This window comes from Gorilla gorilla, chromosome 9 (genome assembly GCF_029281585.2).
Source record: "Gorilla gorilla gorilla isolate KB3781 chromosome 9, NHGRI_mGorGor1-v2.1_pri, whole genome shotgun sequence".
NCBI lineage: Eukaryota > Metazoa > Chordata > Mammalia > Primates > Hominidae > Gorilla > Gorilla gorilla.
Genome location: NC_073233.2, coordinates 129,404,479 through 129,424,099, shown reverse-complemented (window position 1 = coordinate 129,424,099; position 19,621 = coordinate 129,404,479). Strand labels below are relative to the sequence as shown.

At 48.9% G+C, this 19,621-nt stretch overlaps 1 protein-coding gene across 6 annotated transcripts in view; it reads right to left on the bottom strand.

Annotated features, from left to right (window-relative positions):
* Positions 1–19,621, bottom strand: part of SORL1 (sortilin related receptor 1) — a 181,978-nt gene that overhangs the window by 146,222 nt on the left and 16,135 nt on the right. For all 6 annotated transcript variants that reach the window (XR_008669734.2, XM_055355797.2, XM_055355795.2 and 3 more), the window contains exons 2-3: positions 17,686–17,802; positions 8,229–8,354 (exon numbers count right to left, since the gene is read on the bottom strand). Coding sequence is in view for 5 of the 6 variants with exons in the window: in XM_055355797.2 (XP_055211772.2) it covers positions 8,229–8,354; positions 17,686–17,802 (243 nt within the window). In the remaining variant the exon portion in view is untranslated. The remainder of the gene's footprint in view (positions 1–8,228; positions 8,355–17,685; positions 17,803–19,621) is intronic.

The following is a 19,621-nucleotide window of genomic DNA, read 5'->3' as shown; positions in this document are numbered from 1 at the left end:
GCTCAGAAGGTCATCCCACCTCAGCCTCCCAGGTAGTTGGGACTACAGGTGTGTGCCATCACACCCAGCTAAGTTTTTGTATTTTTTTGTAGAAACAGAGTCTCACCGCCGGGCGCGGTGGCTCGCGGCTGTAATCCCAGCACTTTGGGAGGCTGAGGCGGGGGGATCACGAGGTCAGGAGATCGAGACCATCCTGGCTAACAGGGTGAAAACCCATCTCTACTAAAAATACGAAAAATTAGCCGGGCATGGTGGTGGGGGCCTGTAATCCCAGCTACTCGGGAGGCTGAGGCAGGAGAATGGTGTGAACCCAGGAGGCGGAGCTTGCAGTGAGCCAAGAGCGTGCCACTACACTCCAGCCTGGGCGACAGAGTGAGACTCCGTCTCAAAAAAAAAAAAAAAAGAAAGAAAGAAAGAAACAGAGTCTCACCATGTTGCCCAGGCTGGTCTCAAACTCCTGAGCTCAAGCCATCAGCCTGCCTCGGCCTCCTAAAGTGGTGGGATTACAGGCATGAGCCACTGCACCCAGTGACAGTCTTGAGGGCCTGAGAGAAATAACCAGAAAACAAGGCTGGGAAGGACAGATGATGTAAGGCCTCGCATGCACACCTGGCAAGACCGGAGGCCGGTCCCTGCTCCTGGAAGAATGAGGAAGGCTCAGGAGATTATGAATCAGAAACCAGAGCAACAGGGACCTAGTTCTACCCACACCCAGTCATTGACATCCTAGAAGTCAAGCAATCCTGCAGGATAAGCCCAAGGACACTTTCTTGAATGGACTCCACCTGACCCAGATCAATCTCCAGCTCTGAAACCTTTCAGCGCCACAGCCTCGGTGTGGACCAGCACTTTGCACTTGTCTCATGCTGCTTTCAGATGTGCTCACTCCTTTTCATTTGCACTCTCTCCCCAAATCCAGACCATAAACTTCCCAGGGACATATTTTGTGGATTCGCTGTCTCATGTTTCCTCCCCAGCATCTCAGGTAAATCTCTAAACTCTGCAGAAGCCTCATTAAATCGAACTGGAAAAGGTAGTAAATGTTTTGAAAGCAAAAACTACAATAAAATGCAATGTTATAAAAAACAGTTATGATCCTAAGAGGATCATCATAATTTCTGGCATAAAAGTATTCCCCAGAAATAACATAGTCCATCTTCCTGCTCCCAAACCACCTAGGTTATTGGGGAAGGAAGCATTCTCAATTTGAAAAGATTTCCCCAGAAATCTGTTCCATGGCTTCCTGCAGCCTCACATTGGAGAATCCAAAAATCAAGCACCCCGTCATAGAATGTATTATTGTCCATGGTAATAGCTAAACGTTTTCAAGAGCACTTCCTATATGCCAGGCACTGAGCTAAAAGTTTGGCATGCCCTATCTCATTCAGGGTTCACAGTGACTCAGTGCTTTGGATATTACCGTTATACACTCTTTTAATAATGAGGACACTGAGACTGAGAGTAGTTTACTGCCCAAGGTGACGCAGGACTAGGCAGCATTGACGTCAATATCTGACTGGTTCACATGTTCACATCTCACCCCTTAACAGCTCTTTTAACAAAACGGCAATATTTCCTGAACTTCATTCATAGGTCTTACCTTGTACCATTTAACTCATTTGTGTGCCTTTTCTCCTAATCCACAGCACCCTCTCATTTCACCTCTCCATCCCCAGCCCCTGATCATCTCAAGCCTTGATTCTCCTCTGCTGGCTCCTTAGTCCTCCCCACTCCCTACACTCATATAACCTCATTCTTCTTCCATCCTTTGCTGCTAACCTTGGCTTATCCTTTCACAAAGCTTCAACCACCGCCCTTAAGAACAAGCATGGGGCCGGGCGGGGTGGCTCATGCCTGTAATCCCACCACTTTGGGAGGCCAAGGTGGGCAGATCACTTCAGGTCAGGGGTTCGAGACCAGCCTGGCCAAGATGGCAAAACCCCATCTCTACTAAAAATACAAAAAATTAGCTGGGCATGGTGGTGTGCACCTATAATTCCAGCTACTCAGGAGGCTGAGGTGCAAGAATCGCTTGAACCTGGGAGGCAGAGGTTGCAATGAGCCAACATCACACCACTGCACTCCAGCCTGGGTGATGAAGTGAGACCCTGTCTCAGAAACAAAAGAACAAGCATGGCATGACTTTCAAATCTACAGTCTAACCCTCAATTCTTACAGAGATTCCATTTTTGTTGACCTTCTCACCATCTCCACTTTTGATGGGCCAAGATATTTTACTACACGCAAAACTTGAGTTCTTCAAAACTTTCCCAACAAAACCCAATTCTCCCTCCCCATGTCCCAAGTCCCCTGCCTGCTATGCCTTCTCCCAGCCCCACTACTCACAAGCAGAGATGGGTTTTTACTCCAGTCCTTCCCTTTGGCCCTCACTCTCTATCAGTCACCAAACCTGTTTTGTTTTCCTTTAAAATCTTTCTCAAAATATGTGCCTTCCTTTTTCCTCTCAGTGCTATTGGCATGGCCCACGTCTTCACTAGAGACTAAACAAACTGGAGGCAGGCAATGGGTCTTCTTCATCCTCATGTCTTCCAGGGCCTAAATGAAATACTTAGAGGGTGATACCAGGTTTGATTGAGCAACTTCATGCCTACACTGCCACAATAGTTCCCTTTCTAGACTCTTCCCTAATCTTTCCCTGCTAAAAGGGAAAGTCAAGAATATTGCCAGAAGACACACTTCCCTAAAGGACACTATTCATTTACACCCCTACTCAAATATTCTTTCCTAGCTCTGTTCAGCCCTCAAAGCAGAAGACAATCTCCATCTTCAGACACAGGCCTGTTTGACATTGCACAGCAGCTCAATACAAACTCTCCACCACCAAGAAGTGAATCTCCTCACTGTCCTGCACAGAAACCACATTTTGGCACTTTGCAGTCTCTGCTGACGCCCTTCTCCTGCTTGAGGGCTCCTGCCAGCTCTCCTCTACTTACTGGGGTCACATGCCCATCCTTGAAGCTCATATCAAATCCTAAGTACCCCATGAAGACTTGGCTTCTATGATCCAACCTCATTTGATTCCCCTAGCTCTATTATTTGTAGGTTACATTCATCACTTGAGCACATGGTACCTCATGCTGTGATACAAAGGGTCAGATATGTACATGTTAGGAAGACACAGTATTTCACCCTGGCTTTTAAGTCTCTGTGCTGCCTGGCTGTCAAGTTTACTGGAGGCCAAACCTACAGACTGACCAAGAGCTGACCTACAAGGTGCTTCCCAAACTATGCAATTTCAGGAGTGCCTTTGTGTACCCCAATCTCTCCAACCCTCTTTGCAGTAACTTAATATTCCAGAGGAGCTTCCTCCTTTGGTTAAAAGCTGTGTTTCCTCTGAAAATACAAATACCTCTGGAAAGAAAACAAACTAAGCTATAGAATGTATCCACAGTCTATTAGCATAAGTGACTTTCTCCAGTTTCAAGTGGAGAAACCAAGAGTACAATGAGAGGAGGAAGGGCAGAGAAGGCAATGAAGGAACATCCCTCTAGAAGGTGGGAATGAAATTTTACCTAGGACCAACCTCTGCCTGGAAAAAGGCAGGACTGGCTCTTGCTTCTGCTGAGTCTGAGGCTGAGGCTGTGAGGCCTAACTGTACATTCAGTGGCCTTTTTTAAAAAGCCCCAGATATGCAGTGGCGCTGGCCCGTAGTCACAGCTACTTGGAAGGCTGAGACAGGAGGATCACCTGAGCCCAGGAATTTGAGGTTACAGTGAGCTATGATTGTGCCCAGGCTGTATGGCAGAGCAAGACCCCTGTCTCTATTTTTTAAAAATTATTAAGTAAGCAAATAACAGCGCCAAACATATTTCAATTCTGTCTGACCAATCTCAGGGGCCCCACAATGTTGGCAGAACTGCCATGTGGCCAGCACTGCACAATGGTTCGGGGCAGCACACAAGAGACCAAGAAGGAAGTGGGACTGCTGGCTAATGCAGAAATAGACCCAAAACTCACATGGGCCCACAAGCACCATCTCCATCACAAGGCAAAGCCTTCGGACTGGAACTGGATGCCACGCTAGCACCTTCTCTCCCCTTCCACAGGCACTCATGCTCCTAGACATCCACGCTGCCCTTTCCTGACACCTTAACCTTTCCAAGCAGCTGCTAACATTCATTTCAACCATTTCAAATGCTCCTTGGCAGCTCGCATTTTCACCTGGGTGATTTGCCTAGGCAGAGCGCCCTGCTGTTGACAGCAAGGCACCCAGCCTTGTGTGATTTTTCTCAGGAAGTGGTAGGTCTGGTGGGGCAATTTGCCTTCCAGGGGACAAAGGCAAAAGTAACAGAAGCAATCAGCACTGTTAAGAGTCATCATTTCCTTCCTGAGAGTCTGGTGGGGTGGTGAGGAGCAGCCTTCTCTGGGGAATTAGAAACTATCTACAGAGAATGCTGCCCCCACCAACCCACTCAGCCTGTTCCAGGCCTGAGGTCCAACTGTCAACAAATTCTCCAAGAAGGCAGCCTTTTTTCTCCTGACTTCTCCATCCCCACCAACTCCAAAGAATATCCACCCATAAGAATCTAAGACACACCACTCGGAGGTACACAGCACTTGGGCCGCAAACATGTCACCCCCATTCCACAGTGCAGCACCTAAACTCCCTTACTGCAATCACCCTCCAGTTTCCCCTTGCTCTTGCCCCAAACACCACAGCCCCGGCTCTGCTCCTTCTCCAGATCCAGTGCTCCCAAAGCCCCAGTCCTCTGCCTGCACTAACCCTCCTCCTCCAAGTCCAAAACATCATCTGTCCTGTCTTCTGACTCTTCAGACTTGTGGCCTTAGCAGTTGTTCACCACAACCCACAACAAGCAGAAAGGAAGTCAGAACCCACCTATAGGCATCTGTGCACTATGGAAGAAGCTGGGGAAGAAGAGATGGAGCCTGCCTATAGACATCTGTGCACTAGGGGAGGAGCTGGGGAGGAGGAGATGGAGCTTGCCTATAGGTATCTGTGCACTAGGGGAGGAGCTGGGGAGGAGGAGATGAAGCCTGCCTATAGGTATCTGTGCACTAGGGGAGGAGCTGGGGAGGAGGAGATGAAGCCTGCCTATAGGTATCTGTGCACTAGGGGAGGAGCTGGGGAGGAGGAGATGGAGCCTGCCTATAGGTATCTGTGCACTAGGGGAGGAGCTGGGGAGGAGGAGATGAAGCCTGCCTATAGGTATCTGTGCACTAGGGGAGGAGCTGGGGAAGAAGAGATGGAGCCTGCCTATAGGTATCTGTGCACTATGGAAGAAGCTGGGGAAGAAGAGATGGAGCCTGCCTATAGGTATCTGTGCACTAGGGGAGGAGCTGGGGAGGAGGAGATGGAGCTTGCCTATAGGTATCTGTGCACTAGGGGAGGAGCTGGGGAGGAGGAGATGGAGCCTGCCTATAGGTATCTGTGCACTAGGGGAGGAGCTGGGGAAGAAGAGATGGAGCCTGCCTATAGGTATCTGTGCACTAGGGGAGGAGCTGGGGAGGAGGAGACGGAGCCTGCCTATAGGTATCTGTGCACTATGGAAGAAGCTGGGGAGGAGGAGATGGAGCTTGCCTATAGGTATCTGTGAACCAGGGGAGGAGCTGGGGAGGAGGAGATGGAGCCTGCCTATAGGTATCTGTGCACCAGGGGAGGAGCTGGGGAGGAGGAGATGGAGCCTGCCTATAGGTATCTGTGCACCAGGGGAGGAGCTGGGGAGGAAGAGATGGAGCCTGCCTATAGGTATCTGTGCACCAGGGGAGGAGCTGGGGAGGAAGAGATGGAGCCTGCCTATAGGTATCTGTGCACTAGGGGAGGAGCTGGGGAGGAGGAGATGGAGCCTGCCTATAGGTATCTGTGCACTAGGGGAGGAGCTGGGGAGGAGGAGATGAAGCCTGCCTATAGGTATCTGTGCACCACAGCAGGAGGTGAGGAGGAGGAGATGAAGCTGAAAAGACAGATTCCAGAGGGACAACAAGGCATTTTCGAGGCCACAACCTCTGCAAGAGTCAGCTCTGAGACAATGTGTAAATATAGTAATCATCATCAGCATCAGGTAAGTACAACTTAATAAATTGAGAAATCCAGGTGTTATTAGTTTGCTGCAAATGAAATTGTGGTTTTTATCATTACTTATGATAATATTTGATTAGTTTTTTTTTCAAATTTAATTATTTAAATAGACATACTATTATATGTATTTATCATGTAGAACATAATGTTTAAAAACATACATACATTGTTTAATGGTTAAATCTGGCTAATTAACAAATGCTTTCCCTCTCATAGTTATTTCTGTGTGAGAACACAAAATCCACTCTGCATTTCCAAGCATACAACACATCAGCAGGTGTAATTTGATTCTTGAGAGGCAGGGCGCATGTGGATCCATCCACAGAAGAGGCAGCTATGAGCTGGACCCTGGGCAGGGCTCCTCACCTCACGGAGGAGCCAAAGGCAAGGCAAGCAGTGGGGCCCACCCCTCTCTGGGAGTCCCGGGGACCACACTGTGTGGTGGGGCAAAGGGGCACAAAGGCTGGCTGACCCGTCTATGGGGCCAATTCCCTCCAACACCTTCTCCTTGCTTTTCATCTCAGGGGGAAAAATTACTCTGTCACCCTGGAGTTAGGTAAGAAAGGGAAGTTTGCTCCTAACTGCCACTCCACTCTGAGATCATCAGGCAGAGCTGATATTTTAACAAGTATGTACCAGTAATGACCATTCCAGTTGTTAAAAAACAACTGCTCTGTACCACCTGGTCAACAGCCGCTGCCCTGAAACCCTTAAGTGGCCCTTCCTAAGCCTACCCCACAACACTTCCCATGGCCTGGTCCCTTCCCCAGGATCTCCCTGAAATTCAGCAACTCAAAAGTTAATGCATGGCCCAGCAGGGGACGTCCAGGACCCAGCCTCCTCCAGACAGGATTTGTTCTGATTGGTCAGTGCCCAAGCCACACCAGTCGCTAAATATTTTGAATGCAGCCCCTGCTAGGAGACCTCAAGCAACCTGAGAAGCCAGCACTAGGGACTGGAAGGAGGACCCTGTAGATCTTGCTTGCTTGTTCCTTTCTGGAGCAGAAAGCTTTTGCTACTAGAATGTTTCTCTTAGTTTTTCTACTAAGGGTCTTTCCGTAGAAGATCTGGCCTGGAAACAAACACGGTAACACAAGAGTAGGGAAGAAAGCAACGAAATACAACTCTCCGAGCTAAGAGCTACCCAACCGGCAGGAAAGCCTTGCCGGCTGCCCCGTTCCTGCCCTCCCGCCTCCACCTCCCTGGGGGCCCAGGGTCAACGCTTCCTCAAATCAAATTGCCTAACTGAAGAAACAAACCCCCAGGGCCAGCCAGCTGGGAAAACAAAGCAGGAGGCATAGCAATATCTGCTGCCTTGGTTTTCTTTTCCATATCGGTACAGGTTCAGAGGCCGGGGGACAGAGGGTTGCACCAACACACGCACGCAGGTACCCACATGCACACAAGCATGCGCATGCACGCGGGTACCCACGTGCACACAAGCATGCGCTCGCACGCAGGTACCCACACACGCACATGGGTACCAACGCATGCACACAGGTATCTGCACACACACACAAGCACACACACAGGTACCCATACGTGCATAAGCACACACATGCAGGTACCCATACGCACACAAGTACCTACACGTACACAAGCACACACACAAAGGTACTCACACGCACACAAGCATGCACATCCACACAAGTACTCACACGCACACAAGCACACACACACAGTTACCCACATGCACACAAGCACACACACACAGGTACCCACACGCACACAGGTACTCACACGCACACAAGCACGTACATGCACACACACGCATACAAGCACGCATAAGCACGCAAGCAGACACACTGATAGTATCCTAGAAAACATGAATTAGACTGCAAGGTTATTCTCAGTGTACCTGGGAAACATTTTTGCCATCTGTGAGTCGGGCAAGGTATTATAATAGTTGGCTGATTTTCTGTGGTTTAACCTGTCACTGTTTGTCTAGAAATCCGGCCTGACCAGTATTTGGCCTGCCTGATTGTGCAGAGACCCACCCTGAGAACAGCAGTCTGTCACAAATGCCGAGGTTAGCACAAAAACTCACTAGCCATCAGTCATGCTACAAAGATCACAGAGAGCGCCATCTCCTAGCACCCCCTTAAGTGCAGCAATCTTTCCAAAACCCAGTCCCATGAAGTCGGGACAGGAGGGATGGCCACTTCCTTACCCGCTTGTTGTCCGCAGGGCTGTGGTAGAACTGGGCGATCACAGCTTCACTCCTATTTCCCACGCCAAAGTTTAACTTGTCTGAAATTTTCTTGAATGATTTTCCATAGTCGTAAGACACGTACACCTGGAATACAGAGAAAAGCAGATGAAAAAGAAAGAGTTGGTGAGAAACTGGCAGAAAGATCTCTTTCTTTTTTTTTTTTTTTTTGAGACAGAGTTTCACTCTTTTTGCCCGGGCTGGAGTACAATGGCGCGATCTCAGCTCACTGCAACCTCTGCCTCCCGGGTTCAAGCGATTCTCTTGCCTCAGCCTCCCAAGTAGCTGGGATTACAGGCACCTGCCACCACGCCCAGCTAATTTTTTTTTGTATTTTTAGTAGAGACAGGGTTTCACCATGTTGGCCAGGATGGTCTCGATCTCTTGACCTTGTGATCCGCCTGCCTTGGCCTCCCAAAGTGCTGGGATTACAGGCATGAGCCACCGCGCCCAGCCAGAAAGATCTCTTTCAAACATCCCATCCTGGATCCTGAACGTGGCTCCCATTAGGTGCCTGATAGGAAATGACAGATGTTACCAGATAACACACAAAGGTGAGGCAGGGCACCTCTATGTCTGTCCCCAAGCATGTAGGGGCAGAAAGCATGGGACCCCTGCAGTCCCCACTGCCTGGAATACACAAGCCTCTTTTCTGAGGCCAAGGCAAGTCCCTGGAGCAGGAGACAAATGATAGAAACAGTAATAACCTCCTCACCGGGGCTGAGTTCAGTGTTTAACAAATTACATCCAGAAGAGGGAGAATGTGGCTAGCTGAGGGGAATGGAACGGAGGATTTGTTTTGCCATCTGTTGAACAGTGCCCAAAACGTATCTAATTCTTCATTCTTCTGCTGGGAAGTTCTGTTTGTACAGCATTCCATACAAAAGAGAAGAAAACCCTCATGGGTCTCCACCACGTAGGCCAAGATGGAAATGAAAGAGTGCTGAGTGACGTGAAAATACTGTGAGATGTACCTACCTGTGAGATGTGAAATAATTAATATAATCACTGGGTTAAAAACAAGCCTGATGGGTGAATATATTAATAATAACTTAGTTATTTTTCAAATGATTCACGGAAAAGGGGATTAGGATGAGCATTAAAGAAAAATGAGGCCAGGAGCAGTGGCTCACGCCTGTAACCCCAACACTTTAGGAGACTGAGGCGAGAGGATGGCTTGAGGCCAGGAGTTTAAGACCAGCCTGGGCAACAGAGTGAGACCCTATATCTACAGAAAATATACAAATGAGCCTGGCTTGGTGCTTTGAGCCTGTAGTCCCAGTTAGTTGGGAAGCTGAGGTGTGAAGATCACTTAAGCCCAGGAGTTTCAGGCTGCAGTGAGCCATGATCACACCATTGTACTCCAGCCTGGGTGACAGAGCGAGGAAGGAAGGAAGGAAGGGAGGGAGGAAGGGAGGAAGGGAGGAAGGAAGGAAGGAAGGAAGGAAGGGAGCAAGGGAGGAAGGAAGGGAGGGAGGGAGGAAGGGAGGAAGGGAGGAAGGGAGGAAGGAAGGGAGCAAGGGAGGAAGGAAGGGAGGAAGGGAGGAAGGAAGGAAGGAAGGAAGGAATGGAGCAAGGGAGGAAGGAAGGGAGGGAGGGAGGGAGGAAGGGAGGAAGGGAGGAAGGAAGGGAGCAAGGGAGGAAGGAAGGAAGGAAGGAAGGGAGCAAGGGAGGAAGGGAGGGAGGGAGGGAGGAAGGGAGGAAGGGAGGAAGGAAGGGAGCAAGGGAGGAAGGAAGGAAGGGAGGAAGGGAGGAAGGAAGGGAGGGAGGAAGGGAGGAAGGAAGGGAGGGAGGAAGGGAGGAAGGAAGGAAGGAAGGAAGGAAGGGAGCAAGGGAGGAAGGAAGGGAGGGAGGGAGGGAGGAAGGGAGGAAGGAAGGGAGCAAGGGAGGAAGGAAGGAAGGGAGGAAGGGAGGAAGGAAGGGAGGGAGGAAGGGAGGAAGGAAGGAAGGAAGGAAGGAAGGGAGCAAGGGAGGAAGGAAGGGAGGAAGGAAGGGAGGGAGGGAGGGAGGAAGGGAGGAAGGAAGGGAGCAAGGGAGGAAGGGAGGAAGGGAGGAAGGAAGGAAGGAAGGAAGGAAGGGAGCAAGGGAGGAAGGAAGGGAGGAAGGAAGGGAGGGAGGGAGGGAGGGAGGGAGGGAGGGAGGAAGGGAGCAAGGGAGGAAGGAAGGGAGGGAGGGAGGGAGGGAGGGAGGGAGGGAGGGAGGGAGGAAGGGAGGGAGGAAGGGAGGAAGGAAGGAAGGAAGGAAGGAAGGGAGCAAGGGAGGAAGGAAGGGAGGGAGGGAGGGAGGAAGGGAGGAAGGAAGGGAGCAAGGGAGGAAGGAAGGAAGGGAGGAAGGGAGGAAGGAAGGGAGGGAGGAAGGGAGGAAGGAAGGAAGGAAGGAAGGAAGGGAGCAAGGGAGGAAGGAAGGGAGGAAGGAAGGGAGGGAGGGAGGGAGGAAGGGAGGAAGGAAGGGAGCAAGGGAGGAAGGGAGGAAGGGAGGAAGGGAGGAAGGAAGGAAGGAAGGAAGGAAGGAAGGGAGCAAGGGAGGAAGGAAGGGAGGGAGGGAGGGAGGGAGGGAGGGAGGGAGGAAGGGAGCAAGGGAGGAAGGAAGGAAGGGAGGAAGGGAGGAAGGAAGGAAGGAAGGGAGCAAGGGAGCAAGGGAGGAAGGAAGGGAGGGAGGGAGGGAGGGAGGGAGGAAGGGAGGAAGGGAGGAAGGAAGGAAGGAAGGAAGGAAGGAAGGGAGCAAGGGAGGAAGGAAGGGAGGGAGGGAGGGAGGGAGGAAGGATGCGTGGGAGGGAGGGAAGGGAAGGGAGGGAGGAGAAGGGAGGGAGAGAGGGAGGAAGGGAGGGAGGGAAGGAAGGGCAGGTGAATTCAAAGTGGAGCAGGGTGTATTCCAATCCTTGCTTGTCTGAGTCATCAGCAAACATGTTTTGAGGGTTCCATGTGAGCCAGGTATTGTCTATACACCAGACAGACAAAGACTAATAAAAGACATAGTCTTTAGACACGATGGGCATGTAAACATGTAAATGTCTGCAAACAATGCCCTATGTAAACACAAGGTATGTAGAAAGGGAACAGAGAGCACATGCAGGTCTTTAATACTTACTAGATGTTAAGGTTAGAAGAGGCCAAGACAGAGCCTCTGCCTTTATCTGGGTCACAGTTGAAGAAGCTATTGGAACACACAGTATGTGTTCCCAACTACCAGATACACAGTAAGGGGCTGCCACAAAAGCAGCTTCAGAAATTGTGCAGGCTGAGAGTTCACAGATAATCTGAGTGGGTAAAATGACGAAGTAGCACTTTCTCACTTCTATTCTGCTGGCCAAGAATGGACATTAGTGTCCCGGTTAGGTTCAAACATCACATGGAGCAAAATAATGGCTTCTCAGGAAGGAAACTAAAGTCCCTTCCAGCTCTGACATCCCATAATTTGATAACCCCCCATGTATATCTTCAGGGGCACAAAGGTGATAGTTTACATTAAGGTAGCATTTTTCAGTATGTAATACTCCTTTACAAACATTCTCTCTCTTCATCTGAAAAACCGGAGTTAGTCTCACCTTTGTCTCTTTCAGTGTACCTGGGGCATAGCAGGTGCTCAACAAAGATTTCTAGGATGAATAAATATCATTACAAACCAAAGAGCAAGTAAACAAATGTGATAAATAAATGAATAGAAAAGAATGAATTGAATGAATCAGCGAGTCACTAAGAGATTTCCATTTAAGAGATAAACAAAAACTAAGATTCCCAGAAGTGAATGGCTAGCTCCGGGTCATACCGCTAGTAAGAGACAAAACTATGACAGTTTCCTCCAATTCCACGTCCAGTTGTCTCTCTACTCCAACAAGTTACCTCTAGGAGAATGTTCTCTTCTCCATCTTAACATTTCTCTGCTAAGTAGGAAGGTCTTATACCAAGTCTACAGGCCAAGCACTGGAAGGAGTGCTGGCCCACAGAGAGAAAAGACCCACATTAACCAAGTAGGAAGCCTTCCTGAGATTCTCAGCCATGCCGCTGCCATCGTGCACATGGAGGTAAAACCACCTTCACTATCAAAGAGCTCTTCCCTAATTCTCACCTACAAACAAAATCCATCTCTTTGGGTCTTCTACTTAACAGAAGTGAAAAGCAAGTATGTAAGAGTCCATCCTATGCCTGAAGGCCATCATGAACTGCTCATCAACTTTCCTTCCCTTGGCCAGGTTGAAAAATTCCAACATGACATTTTTATGCTACCTTCATAATTGTTTTTTCTTTCTCTTTCTTTGACGAGACAGGCTCTTGCTCTATGACTCAGGCTGGAGCGCAGTGGTACAAGTACAGCTCACTGCAGCCTTGACCTCCCGGGGTCAAGCAATCCTCCCAGGGTCAAGCGATCCTCCCACCTCAGCCTCCTGAGTAGCTGGGATTACAGGCAGGCGCCACCAAGCCCAGCTAATTTTTTGTATTTTTCTTAGAGATGGGGTTTCCTAGGCTGGTCTCCAACTCCTGAGCTCAAGCAATCTACCCATGTCAGCTTTCCAAAGTGCTAGGATTACAAGCATGAGCCTCCGCACCCAGTCCTTAATTCTTATTTCTACTTAATTAGCATAGACTATAAGCTCCATAGAACAAGGACAATGCTTAAAGCTGGTGCACAGTTATCTACCTTCCCCCACATTGAACAGCCCAGAAAAGGCCTCTGCCAGTGTGCAGTTAGCTCAAGCGGATTGGTGGCTCCACCCTGACTTGCGCTTTCCTTTCTAGCCGTCTTTTCTTCATGGCAGCACCATGCTGCCGACTCACAGTCCAATACCATCTCCACGTGAATTTGAGAGAACACCCTGGACTCACTCATCTTGTGCTTCTAGTTGGTTTTTCATCCAGACGGGATTTCTGCACTAAATAGTCCCCTCTGACTTCAATATGATGCTACTCCCTAAGAAGCAAAAGAGCACAGGGGAGGAGTTACTGAACTGCCCACAGTTTCTGGTTAGATCCTTTTTTACCTACAAAGATGGTCCTTGAAAGTGAGTGATTTTTAATTCTTTCCCTTGTACCTCAAAACTACATAATAATAAAGAGGAGGGAGAGAAAGGGGAGAAACAGATGACAGCTAAAATGTGCAGAAAACATCCCCATATCTGGCACTGTTCTAAGTACTTTACAGCAATGTTCTCAAATGGTAATATGCCCACAGACTGCCCCCCCTCCGCCCCCCACCTGCCCCCTGGCCCCGGCAAGACACTGATCAAGTGCAGGTTCTGATTCAAGAAGTCCGGACGGGACCTGAGATTCTTTTCTAACCAGCTCCCAGAAAATCCCCAAGGGCTGATCCACAGACCACAACCACACTTTGGGTAGCAAGGTTTAACAAGCACTATGTCAGTGACAGAGGAGGACAAGAGAAGGTACATCACCTGGCCCAAGGTCAGATTGCTAATGAATGGCACATCCGGGATTCCAGCCCAGGTGTTCTGATTTCAGAGCCTGTGCTCAGCCAGACATCAGCCTCCCGCTGTTAGCAAGAACTGACACTGCTCCCCAGTCAATCCTGAGGGGCACAATCATGATGTCACACTGCTCTAGGGACAAAAGCAGAAAGTCCTATCCTGCACAGTATCTTCCCTGGTTGATTCTTTTCTTTTTTTCTTTTTTTTTTTTTTTTGAGACAGGGTCTCACTCTGTCACCCAGGCTGCAGTGCAATGGCACGATCACAACTCACTGCAACCTCCACCTCCCGGATTCAAGTGATTCTCCTGCCTCGGCCTTCTGAGTAGCTGGGATTACAGGCTTGTGCCACCACGCCTGGCTAATTTTTATATTTTTAGTAGAGACGGGGTTTCACCATGTTGGCCGGGCTGGTCTTGAACTCCTGGCCTCAAATGATCCACCCGCCTCAGCCTTCCGAAGTGCTAGGATTACAGGCATGAGCCACTCCTCACCCAGCCCCTGGTCGATTCTGATCTTCTGGTGGACTGTACCCCTGGACAGCTCTTCAGCCAATTATGTTGCACCTGAGCACTTTGTAAACCTAGTACTTTGTAAAATACATCATGAGAGAGCAGAAACAAAGAGTTAGGAAAAGGTGAGATAAACATCTATTAATTCTTTTGTTGATTTATCACAGGACAGATGAGTCCTGCAGGAGCCGTTCTCTTCATGGAATCACACTGGCTTCAACTTCATCAGTGGATAATGATTCATTTTTCCCCCTGTTTGAGAGCAAGACTTTCTGGATTCCAGCTTCCAGAGCCATCCCTTTTTAGATACTGAATATGCATGACTTTGGCCGTTCACCAGCGCCCACACAGTTCCTGATTTGTTTAGGTTCTTTCCCTTCTGGACTGCTGATGGGACCTTACAAACCACGCTCAGTCTTCTTTAAAGAGAATTTGGATTGTTATTACCCCAACTACTGCCTCTGAGTCATCATTTCTTTTCACATTAACTTTTTACATCAGGCATCTCACTTGCATCTGCCAATCCTTTAACACAGTTTGTATACAGAGGAAGGCCATTTCTGCCATCCCTACTTATTAACCCTGGCCATTGCGTTTCCTTCCCATTTAATCTATCTCCTTTTTTTTTTTTTTTTTTTTTTTTGAGACAGAGTTTTCTCTCTTGTTGCTCAGGCTGGAGTGCAATGGCATGATCTCAGCTCATCGCAACCTCCACCTCCCGGGTTCAAGCGATTCTCTTGCCTCAGCCTCCCGAGTAGCTGGAATTATAGGCACGCACCACCACACCCAGCTAATTTTGCATTTTTAGTAGAAATGGGGTTTCTCCATGTTGGTCAGGCTGGTCTCGAACTCCCGACCTCAGGTGATCTGCCCACCTCGGCTCTATCTCCCATTTCATTCCACAATAGTGTATCCCACTTCAAATGCTCAATGGGCTCTTAGTCAGACACACCCAAATATAGACAGAGAGCAAGAGTTGGGTTTCAATAGACTGGCAATACTTAGGGTGACAAACCACCCTGGTTCACTCAGAACTAAGGGAGGATCCCAGGATGTGGGGCTTTTAGTGCTAAAACCTAGACAAGTTGGTCACCCTACTAATACCGCATCTTCGCACACTGAGTACACGATTGGGCCTTGATTCTCATCAGCCCTGACTTTCCCACTGACACGCTGAGTGACCTCATGCAAGTCTCTTTACACCTCTTGGCTCCTGTTTGTCCAGCAAAACTATAAAACAATGCTTAAGGTCTTTATCTACCTCACAAAAAATGTTGTCTGGATTAAGAGTTTTTTTAAACGCATAAAAATTCCAAGAAGGATTTCTCAACACAGTATAGCACAGTATATATATCTCCTGTGCCCAGGAGGGATATGCCCATGGGCAGGGACTACACACAGGTGTCTATGAAGAGTCTCACAGGGCCAAAGGCATTCTTTTCTATTTTTTGTTTTATTTTTTCTAGAGAGAGGGTCTCACTGTCACTCAGGCTGAAGTACAGTAGCACGAAGATAGGTCACCGCAGCCTTGAACTCCTTGGCTCAAGGGATCCTCCTGCCTTAGCCTGCTGAGTAGCTGGGGCTATGGGAGCAGGCCACCACACCCGGCCACCAAAGGCATTCAGACACAGCTGTCTGTGGTGGCCAAAGCTGTAACTTGCAAAACCTAATCATATTTATAAATGGGCCAAAGTCATTGTCCCAAACAAGTCTAGCCCTGCCCCAGAGCACTACACCCAGACTGGCCATCAGTAGCGGTGGTCTCCCACACAGCATGGCTCAGAACCCACCCCGGGCAAAGTCATGCATCCTGACAGCCAGCCCTTCTGTCTTCCCTTCTGTGGCTGCCCTAATTCAACTCCCTGGAAACAGTCCCTGAGACAACTTCCCAACACCTGCTTCTCAACACACCCAACCCAGACAGTGGATATACAGAGACGGACCTCACAGAGACCAAATCCGCATTCAAGAATTATAAATGTATCCTTAAGGCTAGTGTGAAAGTGCTGGCAAATTCATCAGAAGGTTCCCCCGGCCAGAATGCAGGGTGACCGAAGCTGTAAAGCATGGTGTTCCGTCCGCAGCCTCCGCTGCCACAGTGTCAGACCCCAGGCTGAGGCAGGGGCTGCTCCTCTCTCCCACAAGGAGGAGTCCGGAGCACAGGCCGCAGACCTGGGACCAGCCATTGGGCGAGCTTTGGCCCTTACATGTGTTTTACTTGGCTCACACGGTGTCTGTAAAAACTATACACTGGCTGCCAACTTGTAAGACTCAGCAGTTTTCACATGAAACTCCAGACCTCTGGGTTCCTCTGGAAAACCAGAAGATGTGGCAACACTGGGCCCAGCATCCTGCACGGCAACCAGAGCTTGGAGCTGACAAGCAATGCTCCTCGGAAGCATGCTTCTCCCGGTCCCCAAAGGCCCTTCCCCTTCCCCACGTCTCTCCAACACAGGAACCAAGTATTCATTAGTACGTTCAAATTAAGATATGGGAGAATGTTTCTTGAATGTGCATCTCCATCAAAAGTGGAAATGACATATATTGCCCAACAAGGCCACAGACTTCAAGAAAAATGGGAGAAACCATATTTCTTTGAGGAGGTAGAGTGTTGTAATGGCCAGGTGTGGTGGCTCAAGCCTGTAGTCTCAACACTTTGAGAGGCCGAGGCAGGCGGATTGTTTGAGCCCAGGGGTTCGAGACCAGCCTAGGCAACGTGGCAAAACCCCATCTCTACCAAAAAATATATATAAGCACAAAAATTAGCCAGCCATGCTGGCGTGCACCTGTAGTTCCTGCTACTCTGGAGGCTGAGTGGGTGGGAGGATGGCTTGAGCCCAGGAGGCGGAGGTTGCAGTGAGCCAAGATCACACCACTGTACCCCAACCTGGGTAACAGAGCCAGACCCCGACTCAAAAAAAAAAAAAAAAAAAAAAGAGTGTTATAAACTTGAAGGTGGCTTCACTCCTGTCCTTTACCTGCCCGGCCTCCCACAGGCCTTTGAGTTTATAACCCTTGGCATCTTGAGTCTTCAAAGTACCTAACCTACTAAACATCATAAATACCCAGCTATAGAAATTAAGAATATTAGAGAATCAGTTTCAACAGCTCATCCCACTATAATGGGTTAGAAGAAACCAGCATATAGGAAAGGCCAATTTGATTCCATCTGGCTCAGCTGCAGGCAGGCAGCTCTGCCCAGGAAGGCACTCTGGTATTTTCTCGGGCAGATGCAACAATCCAGTCCATACGCTATTACTTCCCAAAGGTAATCACACATTGCATGGATCTGTTTGCAACAATGACTGCACCTCCCTGTGTTCAGCAAACAAGGGATATATCATTTTCTAGATTATCTTCCCTGTCATACAATTCATCCCTTCCATGTTCCAATTACCCACTACTTTTTCCAGTATGATAATCCCAGTGGACCAGAAAAGGGCATGTTGATGGCACCAAGGTGTGCCCAGAGCCAACACAATACTTACATCACTGCTCTTGGGCCTCGCCAATGCCAGGCTATCTCGGGCCAAGGCCACGATCACATTGCTTTTCTCTCCAGCCCAGTGCACCACCATCTGGTTGTGGGAATCATTCAGACTAACCTGAAAGAGATCAATGTAGGAATTAGGACCCACGATAAGTGATGGCCACACACATTCTAAATCAAGACTCTTTCCTCCTTTGTCAAGAAGAAATGATGAAGATTCTGCCATCTAAAGCATTTGGGCCAAGGTGGCCTCTTCCCCTCCCACCTCATGCATATTCTGTCACACTCAACTTCCCCACAAAGAAATGAGTCCCCTGCTATTTTGGATGTAAACAGATTGTAGAAAAGCTTCTCGGGCTCTCATTGGCATAACCAATTCCTTTGATTATTTTCATCCTTTATGATACCAATCTCTGGTTACTCTGATCCTTACTCTATGTATGACATGCACTGGTAAGATTTTAAACCAAAGCATGGAAACATTGCCCTTGTTCAAAAAAAATTCATAGGCCAGAAAGATCACATGCTTTTCAAACTTCTGTTCCAACTATGTTTTTTCTGGCTTGGTGGTACTGTCATTCACTTTCAGCTGGTAATGAGAAATGAGAGAAGTATCATTGTGAAGCTTTCCAAAATTATTTTTGAAAGGTCTCAAATAAGGAAATATTTTAGTTCTCAGACTTTTAGATTTGGTAAACCGATAACATAAAAATGAGGAAGGCCAACAGAGGACTGGTTGGCAACTTCTATTCCGCCAAGTAAGGACATCACAAAAACAGGACTAGCTACTCTCTCAATCTCTTTCCTCTGCTTCCTGAGGACACCGCAGACTCTGGTCCAGGCTGTGGGGCAGAAGGTGTGGCCTGGGACTGAGTTCCAGCAGATGTAATGTGAGAGAAGTCATCAGGGCCACTATCAGCCTGGCCCCCATACAGTCCTCTTTTCTTTCCCCATCCGCAAGCCACATTCAGAGGACTCCAAAGCCCCAGAGGAGGGCAGAGCCGAAGACGGAAGGGGCCTGCATCCCCATGGAAAAGACCTCCGCTAACCAGTAGCACTCATCCTGAACTTCTCATAACCCGGAGCCTCAACTCAGCCACACCGCTGAGCCTTTGGGATTTGTCTGTTACGCAGCTCACCTTACAGGGCAATATGACCACTATCTAGAGTCATTGTCACTTTTTCAAAGATGTGTTAACACTGAAAACTGAGGAAGCATATCATCTCAGAATAAAGAACCGTTGTTTCACTGTATGGAAAACTACATTACTTTTATTTTCTTATTTCACTGTTGGCTGATGGACACCTGTCTGAGGACTGGCATTTGAACACCTGAACCATACATTCCACCCACTCTGTGGAAAGCAAAGTCATGACAGGAATAACAAAAATTCTGAGAGCTGGTCAGGCTCGGTGGCTCACGACTGTAATCCCAGCACTTTGGGAGGCCAAGGCGGGCAGATCACCTGAGGTCAGGAGTTCAAGACCCGCCTGGCCAATACAGTGAAACCCCATCTCTACTAAAAATACAAAAAGTAGCCAGGCATGGTGGCATGCACCTGTAGTCCCAGCTACGCGGGAGGCTGAGGCAGAAGAATCGCTTGAGCCCAGGAGGCAGAGGTTGCAGTGAGCTGAGGTTGAGCTACCACACTCCAATCTGGGCGACAGAGCAAGACTCAGTCTCAAAAAAAAATCGTGAGAGGTGGTCCAACACTCAGAAGCAGGACAATGCCATGAAACCAGGATCACAGGCTGCCTCTCTTGCAGAGCGATGTCTGAGAGAAGCCTATTCCATCAGCCTCCTCAACCTCAGCTGTCTGAGGCACACGCGGAAGGAAATCAAGCTTCTGGGACTCCAGCCCGCACAGTCCACCCCACCCACGAGTAAGCCTAGACTGATGACAGTTCAAGCCTGGGCCAACCCGCCCTCCGAG